We start from the raw sequence: 22,224 nt of genomic DNA, 5'->3' as shown, positions 1-22,224 counted from the left end.
CCCCTGAGCCTTTTCCTCTCTTTTCTTCTTTTTAGTTGACTGCCAAAAAATCAAAATCGTAAGGTTGCTGTCGCAGTCATTTAAACTTTGCAATTTTCTTATGATAAGGAGGGTATTTTCGAGAATACACATTTAAACTTTTACTAACCTTTTGTTTTCTGAGTTTTTTCCAAACATTTAACAAAGTAGGAAGGCCGCCCTCTTTTCTTTCCTCCCCGCCCTCTTTGGTTCAGACACCGACCAAAGAAAAGAAAGATGGCGTTGCAGGCCGGTGTCCAAACCTCCAAAGTTCTAATTCTCATGGGCGCAGGTTTCTTTCTTTCTTTCTTTCTTTTTGGTCTGATCGCGTCTTTCCTTTGAATGACTTTTACTTTACATTTCCAATCTTTTTGAAGCTTGGTTTCTTAAATTTTGGTATTAGGTTTGACTGGTTCAATTATTTTGAGGAGTGGGCGTTTATCTGAACTCATTTCACAGCTTCAGGAATTACTCAAGGGCGTCGATGAAGTCGAATTCTCTCCTTATAAATACGATCACACGCTTCTTGCTGCTCAGGTACTCCCAATTTTCCTTACCTTTTTTTCAGTCAAAACTGCATCAAAATTTTAACTTTTTGGTTTGCAGTAAGTATCGAAATTCCTGACGTCAAGATCATTTTTCAAGTGCCAAATGTATATAGAACTAGGTAAACCACGTTAGAGTGAAATGCCGATGAAATTTTACAACTTTTTTCTTTCCCTTTTGTTTTTTGGGGTGGGAGTGATTTATGTTAATTGTCCTCTTTATGCTTGTGTTTAACCATGTGTGTACTTTTTCTTTTGGTACTTTTAGATTAAACAATTGGCACAAGAGCTCAAGGATTTGACAGCGTCCAATCCGATAACCATCCTTAATGGCAATTCAGACTCTGGCGGTATGTACATCTATTTCTTTTCTAATGTTATTTATTTAACCATTTTGAGCTCTAAGTAATGTAAATTATCTATTTCTACTTCCTGTTTTGCTCCTTCTCAATTTAGATACTGCTGGTCCTCTTTATTTAATTTTACAATAGTTGAATGATAAACATTATCTATTAAATCTTTCGGTTTCTTGGTCTCACTCTAGATTATTTTGATTATAGTTGGGGATAAATTTATACTGTTCTGTGAAGAATTAGAAGTTCAAGTTTTTTGTTTTATAGAGGAGTCATATACCTCTGGGCGCTCACTCTTTTTTCTTGTGCGCACAGGGGGTATTGCTTCTTATCTTGTGCCAGCTGCTGCACTTGGAGCATTAGGATATTGTTACATGTGGTGGAAGGTTAATAAATTTTGTTGATGAATCAAAATATGAAATGTCTTTTTTGTTCAAGCTGTTTGGATTTGCACTCTAACATGTGTAGATTTCTGATGTATTATTTATATCATTTATCATATAGGGCTTGTCATTTTCTGACGTAATGTTTGTGACAAAGCAAAATATGGCAGATGCTGTTACAGCCGTGTCAAAACAGTTAGATAATGTATCTCAAACATTAAATGTAAGTAAGATTGGTGTTCCTGTTATGTAATTACACCAATCCTTATAGCAATTCTCTGTTTGACACACTTTTCAGTTTTTGATAGTGTTGTTACTTCAATCATGCAGTCAACAAAGAGACATCTAACGAAGAGGTTGGAAAGCTTGGATTGGAAATTGGAGGAGCAGAAAGAAACGTCTCAGCTCATCACAAATAATGTAGTGAACACTACTTTTGTTTTGAGCAAGAATATGTTTTAGCATAATTTTGTAGTGACAATGATATCTACTCGTAGGGACAGTGGATACCAATAGAGGGTCAAATGTCCTTCCACTTCCACTTCCTTAGATCATATTAGATATTGCTATCTAATATGGTGGGGCATTAAATTAAATTCCAAGAAACCTTTTTTAGATTCACAATCTGCATTTTGAGGAAATAAACCTTCGTCCCTTCTACTTGCATTTTAGCTTGAGTTATATCCATGTGCTTTTCTCCTTTGCTTTTACAGATGATAAGATGATTTTCAAAGCTTTCATCTATTTTACTTTAACAAGAAATAGTTTGTGGGGTGTAAGTAGTGTGGTTGTTTATCTTTTTCTCCTTTCTATCACATTGAAACAAAACTATCCAAAGATTGACTTTCATCAATTTTTAAAAGCTTATTAAAAATAACTAATAGAGGAAAACTGCCAAAGGATTTAGCTGTCCTCTATCTCACGCGTAGATATAAAAAAATAGGGGTTTCCAACTCTAATAAATATTTTCATTGTGACTGTCAGAATCTAGATTCTTTTCGTAGAGTTTGAAATCAGACTCTCTTTTCTAACTATTTGTCTACTTTATTATTTCTTTCTCTTGGTATCGTGTCTGTAAGGATAGATAGTTGGAAATTAAGGAAACTCGTTTGGGAGTTTATGTTAATTGATGCATGCACATTATTGTTATGTCTATAGTTTTTGCAAACAGAATGAAATTATACCATATATTTTATGGGTGGTGCAGCATTCTAAATCTTCTGTCAACTTGGCATCTATTCTTCCATCTTGCGTTTGGGTTGCTTATTCTCTTTATGAGAAAAGAAAAAGAGAAAGTGCAAATCCTGCTCATAATTAAATGAAGTACTACTTGCATGCAGGTTGATGAGATGAAGTCAAACCTTTCTCAAATTGGTTCTAATGTTGAAATGATTCATCAAATGGTAGCTGGATTGGTGAGTTGTGTTTATTTTCTCATGGTTAATCATCAGGTCCGCCAGAATTGTTATTTGCAACTTAGTTGATGCTTCATCTGTTAATGAACCCAACAGGAAGGAAAAATTGAGCTTCTTGAAAGCAAACAGGTTATTTCTGATACTGTGATTATTATTATACTCTAAATTATGAAGTTGTGTTGAAGTGATAAATTGTTTGATCTTTTCCTCTCTGCCATGCAGGATGTAGCTAATTCAGGTCTTTGGTATCTATGCCAATTTGCTGAAGGAGTAAAAGATGGAGCGAATGCTAAACTTTTTCAGGTTAGATAATTTGTATACAGTATTCATTTTGATATGTATGCATTATGCTCAACAAAGTAATGATGCTAGAAACCCACTTCCATATCAGTATTATATATACAAATTGGAAACAGATGCACTAAAATACAGAAGGGATACATAAAAATTGTTGTTTGTCGGGGCTAAATAATAACCCTTTTTTCAGGTTAGATAATCTGTATATGCCATATTTTTATCATTATGTTCTATGAAATCAGATACTAGGAATTCATATCACTATTGTACTTCTATCCATATCAGAGACAGATGCATTCAACGTGCCAAAATGCAGAGTAGATACATAAAGATTATTTTGAAACAAATATGTGTGCATTGGCGGGAGCTGGATTTGATTTTTTGATTGTTCCTCTATTTGTCTTATTTGGTCCCTCAATTGCATGGTCTAGTTGTGGAAAAACTTAATTTGTAACCTATAGCTAATTGTTGGTCTAAAAATGTTTTTTAATAGCTCATTGACACTTCTCAATTCACCTTGTACCTGTTAATGTATTTCTTTTTCATTATGTTTTAGGCTAATCTTGAGTGTCATAATCTTAGATTTTGAGAATACTGATATAATTGTATTATGTAGCACCGCATGTCCTGTATCCCTATCCAGTTATCACATGTCACGTTGTGTAAGGTGGTAGTATGGCTTCAGATTGTACATTTTTGCTCTGGGTGCCATCTATATGCCCATTGACTTGTTATACTCTTCCATCCTGAGATATTAATTTAGTTTTTTCTTGCTTATTGGCAGGATGTTGGTGCAAAGCTTGCAGTTGATTCAGCCGTGAAATTTGAGGAGAAATCAGTCAAGGTATGTGAAGTCAATCCTATAATTCTTGACAACAGTTCTATTTCGTCTCTCCAATTAAATGGTCCCAGGATAAATTTCAGGGACTCCAATTCCTTGCTGAAACCAATGAGTCAGCCGTGAGTGAGAAACCAACAGTAAACTCAGAGCAAAATGATCTAGAGTCCCCTGTCAAAAAAGTCCCCACCATGAAAACAAAGATACACAGATCTTATCCAGTCGGAATTTCCTGGGCCAGGGATATATATCATAGGGACTGATACATAATTTCATGTTTCCTTCCACATATAATCAATTTTGTGAATAGACTTTACCATTTATTTGATATTTGAGCAATTGGAATTTTGCTTGTGTGAGTTGGGCAACATGATGAAAGGTTTGTATTTTACATTTCCTGTTTTGTGGTGGAAGTGGGAGTGATTGAATACTGTCGTGGGGACTATGTGCAAATTAAAGCACAATGGTCTTGTTGGTATTTGATTAGATAATAAATTAAGAGCAAGAAGTTTCACGGTAACATCTTGATTCTTAGAGCGAGCTAACCTGTTCATCCACTAACATTCTCTTCTTTTTTTATTTTTATTTGTTGACAAGACATTTTGCTTGTTATTTAATTATAAACCAAGAAATCCTTAATAGTATTATAAATAGTATTAATAGTATTTTTATTTTTAAATTATCATTTTAAAAATTTGTATTATAAATATTAGTAAACTTATTCAATTTGTAAATAAAAAATTTAATTTATTAAATGACTTTCATTAAAAGATATTTTTTAAAAAATTTTAATAGTATTGAATAATTTTTAAATTATTTATATTTCAAATTTTATACTTTAAAAACATTTACATTTATAAATAATAATATTATTTAAAAATAAATAAAAATAAATATTTACGTGAAATTCACATGACATGGCATAGAAAGAACAAAACAAAAGCCCACGATATAGATTGGACCATAGAAAGAGTCGAGCCTGCTTTGACAGAACTCGGCCCGGCCTGAATTACCACCCAACTTTTCTTTGAGGTAAATTTGGCGCAAGGGTTTGGGGGAGATTTGTGGAAGAATCGGATTCATTTCTATAAACTTCTCTTATCTTTACCTCACCTCTTTAAGCAAAAAGGTATTTTTTTTCTATATCTCTTCATCATCTTTGATTAATTTCACGCTGGTTATTTGCTTCAATTTTGCGTCAATTAATTGCTTTAGCCTTCTGTGTAAATAATACCGTAAATAGATCTTGGATGAAATTACCTTCTTTTCTTTTTTTTTTTCTGTTTTCCCAAATTTTAGCTTTCAGGGTTATGCTTGAGCTGTTTACTTTCTTGATCATATAATAATTATGTATATAATCAGCCCATGCATGATTATACCCCTTCCGTTTTTTTAATTTTTGTTTTATGTATATTTAGTGGAATTATTTTTCCTAATTGCTTTTTCTTGTGCTTTTTTAATTATTGGGTTGGACTTTTCAAAATTTGGCTTTTAAGACAAAAGCATATAACTTTTACCAAATTGTAATAACTTGCATTAATTTTACAACCCTAGAAAATTGGATCATGAGATGAGAATTATTGAACTTCTAATTTGTTTTTTGCCTGATAATTTTCCTGTTAATATCCATCTTACTTCACGGTATGTTTATGTTTATTTTTGCGTATATACACTTTTTCTGTTTTAATGTGGTGAAATTCTGTTATTGAAATAATTTCATTTTCATTCCGTTGCTAGCTTTTGGCAAATGTAAAATATCTGGTTTTTTTCTTAGGCACAACAGAGGGAGAAGAAGAAACCATGCCAAAGAACAAGGGAAAGGGAGGAAAGAACAGGAAGAGAGGAAAGAATGAAGCGGATGATGAGAAGCGTGAACTTGTATTCAAGGAAGATGGGCAAGAGTATGCCCAAGTGCTTCGCATGCTAGGCAATGGCCGATGTGAAGCCATGTGCATTGATGGCACTAAGCGCCTTTGCCATATCCGTGGAAAGATGCACAAGAAGGTTTGGATTGCCGCTGGTGATATAATTCTTGTTGGGCTTCGTGACTATCAGGATGACAAGGCTGACGTGATCCTAAAGTACATGCCCGATGAAGCAAGGCTCTTGAAAGCGTATGGTGAGCTTCCAGAGAACACTCGACTCAATGAAGGCATTGTTGATGAGGAGGATGAAGGAGGTGGTGATGACTATATTGAGTTTGAAGATGAAGATATTGATAAGATCTAGGGTTTTGGAATTGCTTCTGCTTGAATGAGATGTTTAAATGTTAGAAGAGAGATATGGTTTGATTATAGTGGAATGCTGTTAAGAAGCCTAAAATATGGGATTGCTCACATAAGGTGTAAGTTTAGAGTTGTAAGTGGTGAATGTGTCATTATCAGATGTGTAGTTAATTTTACTCAAAAATGCTTTCCGTATCTCAAATTTCCTTCCGTAGAGATGATAATGGAATTGAAGCTTATTATGGGCATTTCGGCGCTGTGATTGATAAAGATGATTTATGCTTTAAATTTGCATTTGAAACCGATGATCCATGCTTTAGTAGGAGCTGTGGGTTAAATGCACCCTTGCATTAAGCTCCTGGGGGCAGATTGATTAGATGTAGGTTTCACTCATTGCTACCATGAATATGGAACACATGCAGTGTGCAAATTCAGCTACATTAAAGAGCCTTTATTGGTTGGTACTTAACACTCATGGAATTTACAGATTAAACGATGGTTTAGTGACAGCATTTACAGGGGAACCCAACCATTATGTCGAAGCTGTATAACACAGAGTGGTTCTTAGCACTAGGAGTAATAACTTCTCTCTCAAACGGGATTAAAAACCGAAAGGTCAAGAGGTTAAAGGATTCAGCGACAGTTGATCGGAAGCTTCGTTGCATTTGATTTCTTTCTGGGCTCCTAACTGCTTGCTTTTGTGCTTTTTATATTTCTCACAATCCTTTGAACCATCTTTCTTGTTTACCTGCGGCAGTATTATAATCAAGTTAATAGACAGAAACCAGAAAGTAAACATACAGCTATTAGCGTCCAACCTTGCCAGATTTTTTAGATAGCTGATAGCTTGGTCCAGTTTTCCGCCTCGATATGCTTCTTGTAGCGTTAAGCCTGTTCTTTGATGGACTGTTGCCATCATTTTCCTTGGGAGTTGTCACCGATAAGCTTTCTAGGTGGACGGATACTTCGTTAGATCCGCAACTTTCTTTCTCTTCACCTGCTACATCTATAATTCTTTTCCTGACAACAAACTTTCCATTGCTGTCCATCGGTTCAAATTGCTTGCTCCAATTATTTTCAACTAATGAGCTTTCAGGAACACGGGTTGCCATCCACCGTTCTAGCCAGCTCCAGCTCATGTTCTCTTCCATTCCTTCAAGTTTTGCCTGTTTTTTCTTTGAGCAAATTCGCAGCTATAAAACAAATGGATAAAGTTAGACTAGTTCAGCTTAAACTAGTGCTACTCTTTCCTTCCGTAGCCAAATATGCTAGCTTTACCTGTTGCGAAAATGCATAGGCCAGAGCTCTCTCACGCCTGGTCATTGCTGCCAGTTTGTTCTGAATCCTCATTTTCGAAATGTTGCTGCTCACCGTGCTGTCATCCCAGTCTTCCTGTCATTTCAGGTTGTAAACCAAATAGGGATTAAGCAAAATCCCAATTGCTGGGATTAGAACACCACTCTTGAAACTTGGGTAAGCAGCACTGTGTATTTGAACATTAAGATCATCCATTGAACTCGTGGAATTTGCAAAAGAAGTGTGCATTGCTGTTTTCATACCTTTATCTTTAAAACCTGAGCTTTGGGTTTATGTTGCATTCGGTGATGTACTACCTTGCTTTCTTCTCGAGCTGAGAAAACTTCCACAGAATTTCCAGTTTGAACTTCAATTGACGTACCGATAGACTCCCCACTTGGGCTTTCATTCCCTTGGCGAGGCTCCTGTTTATCATCCTTTGCTTTGGTTTCTCTGTTTTGACGCCTAGCCTAGCATTCAAGAACCAAAATAACAGGGAATTTTAGACTATAAAATTCAATAAGGTAGATAGACATGAACTTCCACATGAACAATTATTTTCACTTCTAACGCAGATTTCTTTGCCATGTTACTCAAGCATGCCAGGGATACCAAACTTCCTGAATGAAATTATGTTGATTTTAAAAGAAAAGATGTCAATTGATGAATTTGGCAGGAAATCAACCAGAAAGTGTCTAAATGCTGACTGAATAACGATAGCTGCGTCTTCCTCGTGGAACAGTTTCCAAATTGAGTTACGCTTGTCCTCTGTTATATCTGGCTTGGCCTCATCACTCTGGATGTCTCCTTTGTCCCTTAAGCCTTCTGGTATAGGCTGTGTAACTGTCGCTTCCGAGCTCTTAACTGATGTTGAATCTTCTTCTGCCAGGACTGAATTAAATTCATCTCCGCAGATGTATGATCTGACTGAACTCCATCTTTTCTTATCGTTCACATTACTTTTTGCCTGATTGGATCAGGACAAGAAGATGCCAGATGAATTTAACACTTGAAAATTTTCAAGTATTCACAGCTAGAAGACTAAGCAGATACTAACTACTAGAAAAATTCACTGCATACAAGGTTTGAAGAAAAAGGTAGAAAACTTACGCTGGTGTCTTGAGTCCCAAAGGACCTGTTCCTAGAGAAGACGCTTCTAACCAGCTCGCCAGTGATGCCCATCTCAATTCTCAGTTCATCAAATCCAATGAATAGAATTCTCAAATGTGCTGTCTCCAATTATATTGACAACCACTAGAGATTCCTTGAATCATCATTGGTTTTGAGAAAAGAAAAATAAAGCTGAAAAATGTCTGTGACATTCTTCAGTCGGTTGTTCAAGAAGGCCAGGCTTCACTAGATAATACTTAATAAAGCTGTAAGTAAACAACTAATCTATTTAGTATTACAATAATACATATGTTAGCTGTAATTAAGATAGAAAGCCTGCTGGGTTTTCAGAGCTTTAGAGCTGGACTTAGTCCTTTAAAATCACAAAATAATAGAAACTGATAAAAGTAAAGATTAGATAGAAAAGATTGGTTTGAGAGACGGCATAGTTTTTTTTTTTTTTTTTGGCTTTTATAACACTTTTTGCACATGGCTTGCAGCAGATTGGCCAAAGAAAAGTTTTCTTGCTATTGGGGTTATGTCTGTTGCTTTCTGGTTACTGCTCCTGCCCTTTTAGCGACTCTTCTCGGATTTCAGCTGCTCATTTTGTTATCCTGAAAAACATGTCAATTACTTTAGGCACCACTGAGTAAGATAACTATCCTGCAAAGGTTTTGAGATTGCTAGGACAAGTTGACAGCCACTTGTCCCTCATCTTCCATGGACTCCTACTTTTTCCAAAATGTGTCCCTTAGTCATTTATCAGATGCCAAACATCTTCTCATGCATTGTTGTGGTAAAGTGGAAACAAAGATTTGAAGCATTTAGTGCAGATTGGAGTGACCGACAGTTGCTTGTGATAATGCAAATCGGTGATCATGACTTGCTATGTTTGGATCTTAAGACAACTAGGGTTTTTTGCTAACAGAAAGTGCAGCTATATATCTGTCTGGTTTTTTTATGTATGGACAATGACTTAAACCAAGACATAATGTTTTGGGGTATAAGATGATATGGGACATGAAAGACCGGGACAAATAGCATCCACTAATGTAGCCGACAGGTCAGCAATGGACTCCATCTAGTGGTCCTGATTGATTGATCAAGTTTGTCCATCTCAACATGCTGCAAAAAAATATCAAGGTATATGTGCATTGGCGAAACAGGTTGTGCACTGAATTCCAATTTTCAACAAGGGAATTGTTGGTTTAGATATTCAATCTTAGGATTCCAAAACATCAGAAGAATTATGACATGAGATGCAAACTATTCACTCAATGATATGGAATCTGAACTAAAATTTTAAGCTGACAAAAAAAGAGTTGGCATGTGCCAAGCACTCACTGCATTTTCATTAATATACAAATATTCTAAAGGCTTGCAGATAAGAAGGATCGGGCCATGGATATGCTTGCTTGCATCTTAAGCAATAGCAGAGCACAAGTGGTCCCTGACATTTTCTCTTGATTACTGGTTTGTCTATTTCTCTTTGACGTGAAAAAGTAAATTGAAAATTACGACTTAGAATGGAGTGAAATTAATAATAGAGGACGAAGATGATGAAATTGAGGCTAATTAGGCAATTACATGAATCTGGATGCTTATAATTATGACAGTTTCTCGATGGAATCTCACAAGCAATAGTAATACTAGTGTTGGTTTGTCTCTCGATAAATTGCAAACCCTAGTGATAGTGCAAGTCCAAGTGCAAGTTGGATTGCCTAAAGTCAAACTTGGTAATAATGAGAAGGCTGGACATTTGGACAATGATATATGTTTGTATTAAGGGGTTGAAAGATTCCTTAAAACCAAGATACAATCTCCAAATTACAATAATTAATCAACACCACCTCCATCCATCCTCATGACTAGTTTGAGGATTCCAGTGAAAATTGTCCGGGTAAGCCTTCCTTCCTAACTATGGTAGCTAATCATCCTCTACAAACTGCAAGCACTCTGAATCAGTTGAATAAGTGGATCAAGAACCGAAGTGGAGACGTGAAAGTAGAAAGAACTACCCAAGTGATACAGCCCTGAAAGTAAAAGCCAGCCCATGTATAGGATGAATTCCATATCCAGTGGAAATTAATAAAAACATCACGTAATTTAAAACACATACATACATATATAGAAATAGAATAAGCATTAGCTCGGTGGCCAGGTATACAATATAGTCAAGCATCCTTGTATGTATTCAAATGAATTGCATAAGAGCATTAGTATCTTTGACCCCAGCCAGCAAGTTGAGATCGATGTACATACCTATCCAAGATTAGACTGATACAGTTACTAATAAAATTTTATTGCATGCATCAAACCTATGTTTTGAGCCTAAATTTAGGCTGCCTTCGGCTTCCTCATCACAAATATTCATTCTACGTCGCCACGTCCTTTTCTTCTTTAAGTTGAAGAAAGCTGCGGAAAAATTATAGGTTGATGCCTCTTCAACCTCTTATACAAATGAATATTCTTTAAAAGATATGAAAAAGGCAATTCGAGATGATCTGGTTTGACACTTGAGAGGAATGATCTCTTCAACCTGGTGGTAATTAAGAGCTAAATTATAGCCTCTCTCTCTCTCTCTCTATATATATATATAGGTTTGAAATAATTGAATTACTTAGTATAGTCGTGTAAACATGGATGCATATGTGGCGACAACTCTTTATGGCATCATCACAAAAAGACATGGATACACTGCAGGGTCTGGAAATAAATAAAAAAGTGCCCACCAAAAGGTGCAATTCATCTAACATGTGACTCAAATATCATGACGTAATGTTTTTGTCATAAATGCGTATAATAACCTATTGTTGCCAAAAAAAATGAAAATTTTCTCTTTATATCAACTTTCACGTGTAAAAATTTTAGTTCAATTTTATGCAGATTCAGTCACTCATTAAATTTAAATCATTCTTAAAACTAATAAAATTAGTTAAAAACATAAATATGATTAAAGCAATAAAACAACAACCAAAATAAAAGAGAAAAAAGAAAAAGAATCTGAGATTAGATTTATTTTGAGTGGAAGAATGTGATCAGACTATACATACATATATATATATATATATATATATATATCAATTATTAAATAAAGTGAAAAAGTTAAATTTGAATACCTTGTATTAATTAGAAAAAAAATCCATCATTTTGGTCTTTTGCGTTTTATAAATCAAACTAAGTTATATATTGTTATACTTTTTAGATTTTATACATCAAATTTATTTGGGGGGATTCATTCTAAGGTTATTGTATGCATGAGACGACGAGACTAAATCCAAGAGGCCAAACCTACTACACAGTTGTATGGATGGTAAACCTTTTTGTTTTGGGTTTAGGCTGAAGAAACAAAAAGATATATAGAATAAAGATGCGGTAAAAGCCGAACCGTTTAATGGGCCCAAGTACATAGCCCCGACTTTAAAACTCCAGGTCTGCAACCCAATTGAAAAATGAAAATTCGGGTCACCCGCTAAACCCGACCGCTTTTTCTTTCCAAAATACTCTCGAGTCTGAAGTCGGAAGCCGTGTCGAGTCTGAGCCCGGTACCTCTCTCTGCTGCAAATTAAAGGAGAGGGAAGGGGCAATAAACAACAAGAAACAAATAAATGAAAAAATGATTTTCTAAAATCGGCGAAGAAGAAACTAGGGAAAGAAAATGAGCATCGTGGCGAAGGAGACGATCGAGGTGATTGCTCAAAGCATTGGCATAAATAATTTGTCAGCTGATGCTGCGCTTTCTCTTGCTCCCGATGTCGAATATCGCATGCGCGAGATTATGCAGGTTTTTTTTTCCTTTTGAAATTCCTTCTTCGAAATCAAGTAGGTTTTTTTTACCAATTCTTCTTTTACATATTACTGTTCTAATTTTTCCTGACTCTGGATGGTATTAGGTCACTTAAATATGATTGGGGGGGGGGGGGGGGGGGGGGGCGGAGTTAGGTTGCTTTTCTTTTTCTAAATGCGTAGAAGAAAGCATAATTCAACAAAAATTGAGATGATGAAAATATGTAACTATAATTTCTTTTGATATACTTCCAGGAGGCAATTAAATGTATGCGTCACTCAAGGAGAACTACAATGACTACAGATGATGTTGATTGTGCACTCAATTTAAGAAACGTTGAGGTTAGTTATGCCTTTCACATTACAACTTCATGTGCCTTTTAGTGTGTGTATATATCCTAATATGAATTTCCTTGTTCGTGTTTGTATGCTTTGCGTGCTTGTGTCCACATGTCCCTTTTTAACCTTAAAACATGTATAAGAATGCGTGCAAATAGTTGCATTGGACTAGGGTAGAAGTGGAACTGGACGGAGTTTATTGTTTTGGGATAATCTTCACAGTCAAATTTGAAGATTCTTTTTTTAGTTATTCAAATAGCTGTTGGCTTTAATTGGAATGTTGCTGATGCTGTGGTGCATTCTCATCAAGTTCTGATGGAAATGTGCTATTAAGGTGAAAAATGTTATTTTCTATTTAATAGCTAACTGCAGTCAACATATATGGATGAGGCCTGGCTTGAAGCATAAATAGTTATTGAATGAGTTTTCTTTGACCAGGTCGCGTGATCTCAACATAGACATGTGTAGGATCAAATTTTTCTGTTATGTTGGCGATTGGATGTGATAGAGAATATAAAGACCCGCATATGATAATGAATAGAACTACTTCTGATGTAATTTGGTTATAATCTTTTTCAATCTTCGGAGAATTTGTATCTCTTTAATCTCACTCTGTTTTTGTCTTGCCTCAGCCAGTGTATGGCTTTGCATCTGGAGGTCCTTTGCAGTTCAAAAGGGCTGTTGGGCATAGGGATTTGTTTTACATTGATGATAAGGATGTGGATTTGAAAGATGTAAGAAATCTCTAGCTATATTAGTTGCTATTTGAGCAATGGGTTGAGTGCTTGCTGATGTCTCATGTTTTTGTCCAACATGTAGGTTATTGAAGCTCCTTTACCAAAAGCACCTCTTGACACCGCAGTTGTTTGTCACTGGCTTGCTATTGAAGGAGTTCAACCTGCTATTCCAGAAAATGCTTCTGTGGGAGGTCTGTCTCAAACTCAGAGCATTAGCAGTAGTTTTTTATTCACAATTTTAATCTGGCACTCCTGGAATCTTGGTTTGTCAGCATAGACCATTCAAAATATTAATTTATTTTTCCCTTAATGAGCTGTCATGGCCAAGCATTTTGCCACATGTGTATCACTTTTTAATGTTCATCTCTGAGAAACTAAGCACTTATTGGCATGTTTGTAGTATGTTGCCTATGAATTTCTGAAGTTGTTTCTGTTATCATCAGATACTGTGATTTTTCCTATCAATTTGTTTGTTTGATCATTCTTTCTCAGAATTTCTCAGGAGCAAGAGAAAATTTATATTGGATAGGATTTTCAATTATGTTGTTTCTATTAGCCAAAGTGTGGGAGCTAATAATTCATTTGGTCTTGTTTTATCTGTAGTAATTGCCGCTTCTTCTGATGGCAAGACTAATGAACAAAAGGATGAACTTCCAGTTGACATTAAATTACCTGTTAAGCATGTACTATCTAGGGAGCTTCAGGTATATAATTTACTATTAGTATTTTGTATTATATATTTTATTTTTTTCCATTATTTATTTGGTCTATATTTTTTCTATTGTAGCTCTACTTCGATAAAATCACAGAGCTTACTGTCAGAAAGTCTGATTCAGCTCTTTTTAAAGAAGCATTAGTGAGTTTGGCTACAGATTCAGGACTTCATCCACTAGTTCCTTATTTTACTTACTTCATAGCTGATGAGGTAATAATTTTTGGATTTAAGGCAATAATATTGATTTGAAAAGATGAATGGAAGGATTTATACATATTTTGCTCATTTTGTTGGTTCATTGCTCCAATAATATCAGGTTTCTCGTGGTTTGAATGATTATTCTCTTCTTTTTGCCTTGATGCGTGTTGTTTGGAGTCTTCTCCAGAATCCTCACATACACATAGAAACTTATGTAAGTTAATCTTTGTCCTATTGGATCTATGCATTGATAGGAAATATATTTGTGAAGCTAATTCAATATAAATTGGTAAATTTATTGCAATTGCTGTTGACTAAGTTGAGCATTAGGATGGACTAAGAGCTATGTGATTGTGGCACTTGTAAGTGTGGATGCAGCAGTGTCTTCTGTCTTGCTCAGTCCTTAAAAGGCAGCTGCATTACATTCAAACCCACCTGAATGGCACCCTTTGTCATGACCACTTAGTGCTAGAGACTGGGAATTGTGAATCTGTCTGGCTTCTGTAATAAACCCACCTCCCCCAAGAAAAAAAAAAGGAAGAAAGATAAAAAATCCAAACATTTTAAAATCATATATTACTGAATCAATGTGGGGAAGAGCTTTTCATTTTCCAAAGGAAAGAAGTGGGCTTCTCATTCTTCTAAGCCCACCTGATCAAGCAGTTTTATTGGTAATTAGTAATCACAGCATTCTTTATATTTTATTTCATTTGCTAATCAAAATCTGAATAAAATAACGTCTAAAAGGTGCTTCTGAGAAAATTTCAGGTATTCAATGCTGCATGTAACTGGATTAATTCTCTTCCTATCTAACGGAATAAACCCCTATATTCACCTACTGGTTTTCTAAGTGAATCATTCTCTTGGCATAGCTCTGTAGGGAGTACTTTCTGTCAAGGATTTACTAATTCTAAACTAAGACGGAACATTTTTTTTTCTTGTCTTGCCAGCTGCACCAGTTGATGCCATCTGTAGTGACCTGCCTTGTTTCAAAAAAGTTAGGGAACAGGATTGCTGACAACCACTGGGAACTTAGAGATTTTACAGCAAATTTAGTTGCTTCAATATGCAAAAGGTGAAACTTCTTAAGTGTTTTCTATTTTGTATTTAAAGAAAAGGTCTTGAGTTGGAATTTTTTTTGACTTCTAGTCATCTTCTCGTTGATGTTTTAGCTGTAATCAAAATTTCTCTCAATCAATAGTTGATAAAATCCACTTATATTTCTAGACTTTAACTATGATATCAAATTGTGTAAAACTGAGGTTTGAGGAAGGTACTTGTGGCAATCGCTGAATTTCAGTGGGTTGATCGTTGCCCTGATTCCTTGGGCCATTGACACAACTCTGCACCCAGATTGGATCATCTGAAAACCTTTTGTCAACTTCTCTCCGTCATTCCTTTTTCTGGTGCAAGAAGTAAATCTTTTACAACTTTAACTACAAAATGTGATCCTCTTAAGAAATTTGTCACGCGATGGATTAATCGTGCCTGACATTTACATATAGTTAAAGAGTGAATTAGATACTTGACCTCTGTTAGATGACCTAAGCTCAGTCAATTCATTTGGATGACATTTTTATCCGATTTGGTGATCACAGCAGTTTCAGTTTTGATGTTATCCTGCTTCTTATTCACAAAGACAGATATCATTTCTATGTTAGCATCAATTTCCATACAAATATCCCATTTCTTTTCTTCTTCTTTCTTTTTTTTTTTTTGGGTCAATCTTACATATGGAATTTAGATTTCATAAACTGTTGCAGATTTGGGCATGTTTATAATACCCTTCAGACACGTCTTACCAAAACTTTGCTCAGTGCACTTCTGGACCCAAAACGGGCATTGACGCAACACTATGGCGCAATTCAAGGGTTGGCAGCCCTAGGACCCAATGTGGTATATTCTCTTATCACATGTTGCATTTACTGTTGGTGCATGTTAAGTGTACCTTTGTGTTCTTGTATCCTCTTTTTTGCATAACTTCTTATGAACCTATTTAAATTCTATTAAAAGTTTATTGTAAAAGTAGTGGAAGAAGAGAAGGGAAATGATTCCGCATTCTTCACCTTCCTCACTTTCCCCTTCTTTATAATTCTTAAGTTACACTCAAGATTGGAATATAAATAATTAATTGAGGAATATTGTTCCTTTTCCTGTGAAATTTTTGCTGTTTTTGGAAACTAATATTAAAATTGAATATCTCTGTAAGAATTACTCCCTCATATTTCTCTGTCCTTTACTTTCTCCCAGCAACTTGGAGATAGTCAATGCTTCTCTCCATCAACAAATTGTAAATTATTAACCATGACATATAAGCATTAATTCTTGACAAAATATGGAAAAGAAGATGATCATAATCTTTTTCCCATAAATGCTTATTGCTTATCCCAGACTGGCTTTAGAATCAACACTTGTTAATTATTTTTCTCTTTTTTCTGAATTTGAGTAAAGAAGTAAGAAATATGACTGATGTATCTCTGTGTAAAGGTGGCTGTTGCTTTTTATGCAAAGTTTTTACTGTCTGTCTTCAAGTCCTTTCATGATAAGACTTGTCAGGATTCCCTTTCAAACTGTTTCCTGTTTGAGTTTTGAACATCTTGTTGCTATTTCTGGGAATTTTATTCATTTGTGATACATCTTACTTCACGAGTAGGTTCGCCTTCTTATTCTGCCAAATCTCGAGCCATATCTTCAACTCCTTGAACCAGAGTTGCTACTAGAGAAGCAAAAGAATGAGGTGAAGAGACATGAAGCTTGGCGTGTTTATGGGGCCTTACTGGTGAGTATTGTCCTTGTATAGTGCTAAATAGTGAACACAGAAATTTTTGACACAGTTGTGCACTTTCCAGCTTGCAGCGGGTCAATGCATATATGATCGCCTCAAGATCTTTCCACCTTTGCCATCACCTCCAGGCCATGCTGTCTGGAAGTCCAGAGAAAAAATTGTCACTGCAGTGCCAAGTAAGAGCTCCTTTGTTCTAAGATGCTCCTAGTTAGAGATGTTTAACCACCAGAAGTAGTGTGAATACAAATTTCTCATGATGAAGGGCTCAAACAATGCACGGCAAATAGGATTAGAGAAAAAAATGCTTGAAGAATCACAGGCGTCCATAAAATGTGCTTCTGGCTACAAAACATTTTTAGCTCCATGTTTTGACATGCTTGGATACACACAAATGAGGCTTCTAACCCAAAAAGAAAGATGCGAACTTGTGGTTCCATAAAGAAAAACTTTCTGCCTTGTTCATTTGGCTTGACTTTGTTCACTTCCTTTTTGCCTCTCGACATGTTCTCTGATTGATGTCATCGATAAGTTATTCAACTAGGAAGTGCTGATTCCACAAGATGGCTTGATCCCATGCTTTGTTTTTGTCTCTGTTGTTGCATTCAAAATCCTGAACGAACACTTTTAAGCACACAAATTAGGAATGCTTGATATCCAGTGTTTATCGTATTTCTTGAGGTGACATTCTAACCTCATTCTTGCTTCCTGTAAAATGTTCAAGATAAACGCAAAGCAAGCATGGAGCCCTTGGAACATGACCCAGCCTCGAAGAAAATAGCAACAGATGGCCCAATTGGCATGGCTTCAGCCAAATCGTCACCATCTTCCGTGCAAGAGGAAACAGCTGCTCCACATCCATCAAGTGACCTTGATGTGGACCAGCCATCGACTTCTGAAAAGATGCCTAATGATGAAAGATCAGTCAATAGAGGTGGAAAAGATAGTAAAGTTTTGAAGAAGTCAGCCATACTTAATCAAATTTGGAAGGATGACTTGAATTCTGGACGTACATTGGTATCATTGTTTGAGCTGTTTGGAGAAGGCATTCTATACTTCATTCCAGCTCCTGAGATGTCTCTGTTTTTGTAGCATGTTGTAGAGTAGCTGATTTTTATTGTTGTTGGTGTAGGAATATCATCACTATCATAATTGAGATCATTGTTCTAGTTCCTCTCTCTTTCTCTGCCCCCATAGATACGACTTTCCATCTAAACTTGCCAGGCACTTCCATCTCAGGAATGTTTGCATCAATTCACGCTCTAAATGAACTGAATGATCTCCTCATTCATGCAATCACCCCTCGGTTTACACTAACAAAAATTAAACAGACTCTACCGGTGTATATTGGGGTTCTTCCATGACGGCTGGTGCAGGGAGTAGGAAATTGAGGACCCATGAAACTGATTGAACTATATCTTTTTTGTCCAAGTAAAATTTAATTTTGTATTGATATCTGAAATGAATCTGTTCTTGCTAAGATTAACCTGTAAATTTACTTTCTGTCTTGAACGTTAGTACTCCCCAGCAAATTGAAAAAACCGTATGTATTCATCTCATTATGAAACTCATCCATCCGCAACAACAAAATAGTTCACTCAGATTTATTCAGCATAAAGTAGTTAGTTTTGTGAAACATAGGAAATTAGAGAAACAAATACGAAAGGACAAAAACGTCGATGAGTACTCTGAAGAAGGATTTAGGTTCCGATCCCAGCGCGGCTCTCCCCACACCACACCCCCCCCCCCCCCCCCCCCCCCCCCCTTCCCACCAAAAAAAAAACACCCAGATTAAGCAGCAAGTTTAGTGGATTCACGGTCCACTGCTTTCTTCAAGAAGCTGCCTTCCTCCAAGAGCATTTGAACAGGCAAGAATCCCATCCCATTAGCCATAGCGAGCATCATCCTCTTGCTCTCTGCCTTGAACTCCCCCAAATCTACCGTCCCATTCGAGTCATGATCAAACTGCACAAACAGAGAATTGTAAACGTGAGCGAGCTCCTTGGGGTCTGTTTTTACATCGATGCCAAAGTGAGTTTCGAAGACCCTCAAGCTCTGCAACTCCTTCAACAACTCTGCATAGGAGAGGAGCCCATCATGGTCTGTGTCAAGGTGAGCAAAGCGATCGCATATCCATACGTTGAATGCTTCTTCATCTTCAACGAAGTTAACGATCGTAGCACTGTCCAACACTTCCACACTCATTCTGCTCTTTTGCTTCTCAGGCCGTAAATCAAAAGCTATTAAGAAGAAAAATACAAGCAACTGTTTTTTTAGCTTGGTGAAATGGGAGTTGGACGTCAAGCATATTTATAGTTGACACCTACCGGCTATACGGTTATTGACTAACTTGTCCTTTCGATTTAGTCCAAATATGCTTGCCGCTGGCTATGCCAAATAGTTTCTAGTTTCTAGCCAGTTGAATTTTCTTGCCACGGTTTCGTTTTCTCCTTTTCCATTTCCCTTTTAAACGATCAACGCAACCCGAGTTTGAATTTCCTCTTCACCGGGCTTGTTTAATATAATAGAATCTAATCTAATAAAAAAGAAAAGAAAGACCCCAAGCATATAGGAATTTTCTTTTCTTTTTCCTTATTGTGTGTGAACATGGGTTTTGTATGAAGATTTGGTGTTGCCTTTCGGTTTGTAAAAGCAAATTATCCAATGGGCTCACAACGTGTTGTAAGTCGCAACTCACAAGCCAAGAGAAAAGAAGGGAACATTCTTGATGCTCCTATGGTGAAACGTTAACCTCGAATTTCAAGCCAAAGTTGGGCACCTTTCAACTTTACTTGCATAATAAATTTCGAGCGGTGCAACTTTTCCATCATTACTTTAAAAATTCCAAGTATTGCTGCAGGTAGTGAAAGTCACCTTCCCTTGACTAACTAGACAGCTCTTCAAAAACAATGAGAAGCAAGGACCCATAGATTGACTGATTACTCTCTCCTCAAGTAACACCCACCCACCCACCCTGTCTACAACTAACTAGTTATAACTAGCAGTAGTACTATCTTCTTTTTTCTTTTCTTTTGTTTCCATTTGTCCCTTCGTTTCCATTAAAGAAACCACTTGCGTCTTCTTCACTACTAGCACCACCACAAAAATGTTAGATTCCTTCCATTCAAGGCTTTTCTTTTTTTCATCAATAATGTGGCATTGCTTTTGCAATGCTCTAGGTCAAGCATCACCATCTGTGCTATAATTTGATGATAATTTTTATTCCTTTTTAGACAAATAAATTTCAGATTGCATTAGGGTGTGGGGTGTTTAAAAGATAAATAAAATATTTAAATTGAAATGGCAAATTTCAAATAAGTATTTTTTTTAAAGAGAAATTTCCATAGATTAGAATTTAAAAGTTTTAATTTGAATGCCTCATATTTAAATTTAAAATAAAATATGAGATTTATGAAATGAGGAAAATATTATATATTCCTTGATTGCTCAAAGTTTCTCTATTCTAAAAATGGCCAACAAAAATACTTTTTTTTTTTTTTTTTGTGTTTACTCCATTATAAACTTGGTGTAAGAGTACTTTTTCTTTAGCTTTTACATTTTTATGAAAGATTGATAAAGCTACTACATTTATGTATTTGATTTTTTTTTCATAATATTTTGTTAGACATAAAATCTAAATTTGTTATTTTATTTAACAAGACAGATCAAATTGAATTTCATTATAACATTGAAAATATAAAGATTAAGAAGTAAATTTTTATAATTATAGAGAACAAAATGATATGGGACTCACTTTGGAGACAACATTGTTGTTTATTTTTAATTTAATATTCTTTTTCTTGTTGGACTGATTTATTTTCAAATTGAATTTGCTACATATTTATTAATCCACTAATAATTTTACATGATTCTAAATAAGAGAATAAAATGACAAAGTGACATAAAAGAAATTACACATATCATTATCCTTAGATGAAATGGTTATCAGACCACACACAAAATATACAATACACAATTAGGCATAGTTAGGAATATATAATCAATCTTGCCATCTTTAATTTGCCAATAACAGAAAATTAATAACAACTCAAATACATTTTTTTCCATAAAAAGGGTGCATTTAATTCATTTAAACTTTTCATTGGAACTAATTCAGACTTATAAAATGTTTTGAAACAACATGTGAAGGAAGAAATAAATAATTCAAGCTTTGGCGGACTCCCTCTCCACTGCTTTCTTGAGGAAGCTGCCTTCTTCAAGCACCATTTGGACAGGTAAGAATCCCATTCCCTTGGCCATGGCCTGCATCATTTGCTTTGTCTCCGTCTTGAACTCCTCCAAATCCACCGTCCCGTTGGAGTTACGATCGAACTGCCCAAACAAAGAATCATAGACATGAGTAACTTCGTCTGGGTCTGTCTTAACATCGATGCCAAAGTGGGTTTCAAAGACCCTCAAACTCTGCAACTCCTTCAACATCTCTGCGTAAGACAGAATTCCATCGTTGTCGGTGTCAAGGAGAGCAAAATGATCTCTTATAGAGACGTGGAATGCTTCTTCATCTTCAATGAAGGCCAAGATTGTAGCACTGTCTAACACTTCCACACTCATTCTGCTCTAATTAATTTGCTTCTGGAGCTACGAATGAATCAGAAAAAGATTGTAATGATTTTTGACTATTGGAAAAGAAATAAAACAAGAACTTTAGCTTGCTGAAGGAGAGAATGGATATGGTGCATATATAGCTGACGCCTACCGTGTCTATACTTGTTGAGTTGCCTGATTTACTAATCATTTTCCTTTTGGTCTAAATACGTTGGCGTTTACAGCTGCTTGTTGCTTTCCTAGCAAGTGCAATTTGGTTGTCCACCTTTTATTAGGTATTTTTCCTCCAGTTTCTTCTTTAAAATTTTAGTTATATATATATATATATATATATATATATTAATATGTGTATAGTTGTAATTTGGTGACTATAATACTCATGTCGGTAAACCCTCAAAAAATTGTAATTATTTAATCTTTTAGTACTCAAATAGCTACTCTAGATTATGTAGAGAAGGGTGATAGTAGAATAAAATGGCAAAAATATTTTAAAATGAGAAAGGAATGAAATCCCAGATTGGTAGGATTCAATTCAATGGGCTCTGCGACATGATCTAGAAAGTCGTGAACTAAAGAGAGAATGAAGCTTTGACCAAAAGTCAAAAGCCCAAGCTCGCCATT

General features: G+C 35.7%; 6 protein-coding genes across 8 annotated transcripts; 3 read left to right on the top strand and 3 right to left on the bottom strand.

The window, feature by feature from the left end:
• Positions 1 to 168: 168 nt before the first annotated feature.
• Positions 169 to 4,369, top strand: LOC18612403 (golgin family A protein (DUF1664)). Its single transcript, XM_007049184.3, has 11 exons — positions 169 to 310; positions 422 to 555; positions 832 to 913; positions 1,232 to 1,302; positions 1,421 to 1,522; positions 1,630 to 1,719; positions 2,640 to 2,714; positions 2,811 to 2,843; positions 2,937 to 3,017; positions 3,796 to 3,855; positions 3,936 to 4,369. Exons 1-11 carry the CDS (start codon positions 256 to 258, stop codon positions 4,110 to 4,112), a joined length of 960 nt encoding a protein of 319 aa, XP_007049246.3. The 5' UTR covers positions 169 to 255; the 3' UTR covers positions 4,113 to 4,369.
• On the top strand, positions 3,833 to 6,322 carry LOC18612402 (eukaryotic translation initiation factor 1A-like). 2 transcript variants are annotated; one of them, XM_088805944.1, is made up of 2 exons: positions 3,833 to 3,855; positions 5,624 to 6,322. In XM_088805944.1, the coding sequence occupies exon 2, from the start codon at positions 5,650 to 5,652 to the stop codon at positions 6,076 to 6,078; it is 429 nt and encodes a 142-aa protein (XP_088662070.1). In that variant the 5' UTR covers positions 3,833 to 3,855; positions 5,624 to 5,649; the 3' UTR covers positions 6,079 to 6,322. The 2 variants fall into 2 exon arrangements, with proteins under 2 accessions (XP_088662070.1, XP_007049245.3); XM_007049183.3 differs by lacking the exon at positions 3,833 to 3,855 and adding an exon at positions 4,820 to 4,978.
• A 188-nt stretch (positions 6,323 to 6,510) lies between these two features.
• On the bottom strand, positions 6,511 to 8,906 carry IQD33 (IQ-domain 33). Its single transcript, XM_007049181.3, has 6 exons — positions 8,481 to 8,906; positions 8,056 to 8,337; positions 7,634 to 7,840; positions 7,353 to 7,466; positions 6,893 to 7,267; positions 6,511 to 6,822 (listed from the first exon to the last, which is right to left on the bottom strand). Exons 1-6 carry the CDS (start codon positions 8,550 to 8,552, stop codon positions 6,691 to 6,693), a joined length of 1,182 nt encoding a protein of 393 aa, XP_007049243.3. The 5' UTR covers positions 8,553 to 8,906; the 3' UTR covers positions 6,511 to 6,690.
• Positions 8,907 to 11,955: 3,049 nt separating this feature from the next.
• Positions 11,956 to 18,216, top strand: TAFII59 (TATA BOX ASSOCIATED FACTOR II 59). Of its 2 annotated transcripts, none has more exons than XM_088810438.1 (12): positions 11,956 to 12,264; positions 12,522 to 12,608; positions 13,238 to 13,339; positions 13,425 to 13,533; positions 13,946 to 14,046; positions 14,130 to 14,267; positions 14,374 to 14,469; positions 15,206 to 15,330; positions 16,073 to 16,151; positions 16,909 to 17,034; positions 17,105 to 17,216; positions 17,762 to 18,216. In XM_088810438.1, exons 1-12 carry the CDS (start codon positions 12,139 to 12,141, stop codon positions 18,127 to 18,129), a joined length of 1,569 nt encoding a protein of 522 aa, XP_088666564.1. In that variant the 5' UTR covers positions 11,956 to 12,138; the 3' UTR covers positions 18,130 to 18,216. The 2 variants fall into 2 exon arrangements, with proteins under 2 accessions (XP_088666564.1, XP_007049242.3); XM_007049180.3 differs by having other exon boundaries at positions 11,958 to 12,264; positions 16,019 to 16,151.
• A 600-nt stretch (positions 18,217 to 18,816) lies between these two features.
• On the bottom strand, positions 18,817 to 19,606 carry LOC18612399 (uncharacterized). Its single transcript, XM_007049179.3, has one exon. It carries the CDS (start codon positions 19,240 to 19,242, stop codon positions 18,829 to 18,831), a length of 414 nt encoding a protein of 137 aa, XP_007049241.3. The 5' UTR covers positions 19,243 to 19,606; the 3' UTR covers positions 18,817 to 18,828.
• Positions 19,607 to 21,074: 1,468 nt separating this feature from the next.
• LOC18612398 (uncharacterized) lies at positions 21,075 to 21,742 on the bottom strand. Its single transcript, XM_018119323.2, has one exon. It carries the CDS (start codon positions 21,607 to 21,609, stop codon positions 21,202 to 21,204), a length of 408 nt encoding a protein of 135 aa, XP_017974812.1. The 5' UTR covers positions 21,610 to 21,742; the 3' UTR covers positions 21,075 to 21,201.
• Between the last annotated feature and the right edge of the window lie 482 nt (positions 21,743 to 22,224).

Source organism: Theobroma cacao, chromosome 1 (assembly GCF_053813885.1).
Source record: "Theobroma cacao isolate CCN51 chromosome 1, ASM5381388v1, whole genome shotgun sequence".
Lineage (NCBI taxonomy): Eukaryota > Viridiplantae > Streptophyta > Magnoliopsida > Malvales > Malvaceae > Theobroma > Theobroma cacao.
Note: the sequence above shows the minus strand (reverse complement) of the source record. Positions and strands in the feature narration are given on the sequence as shown.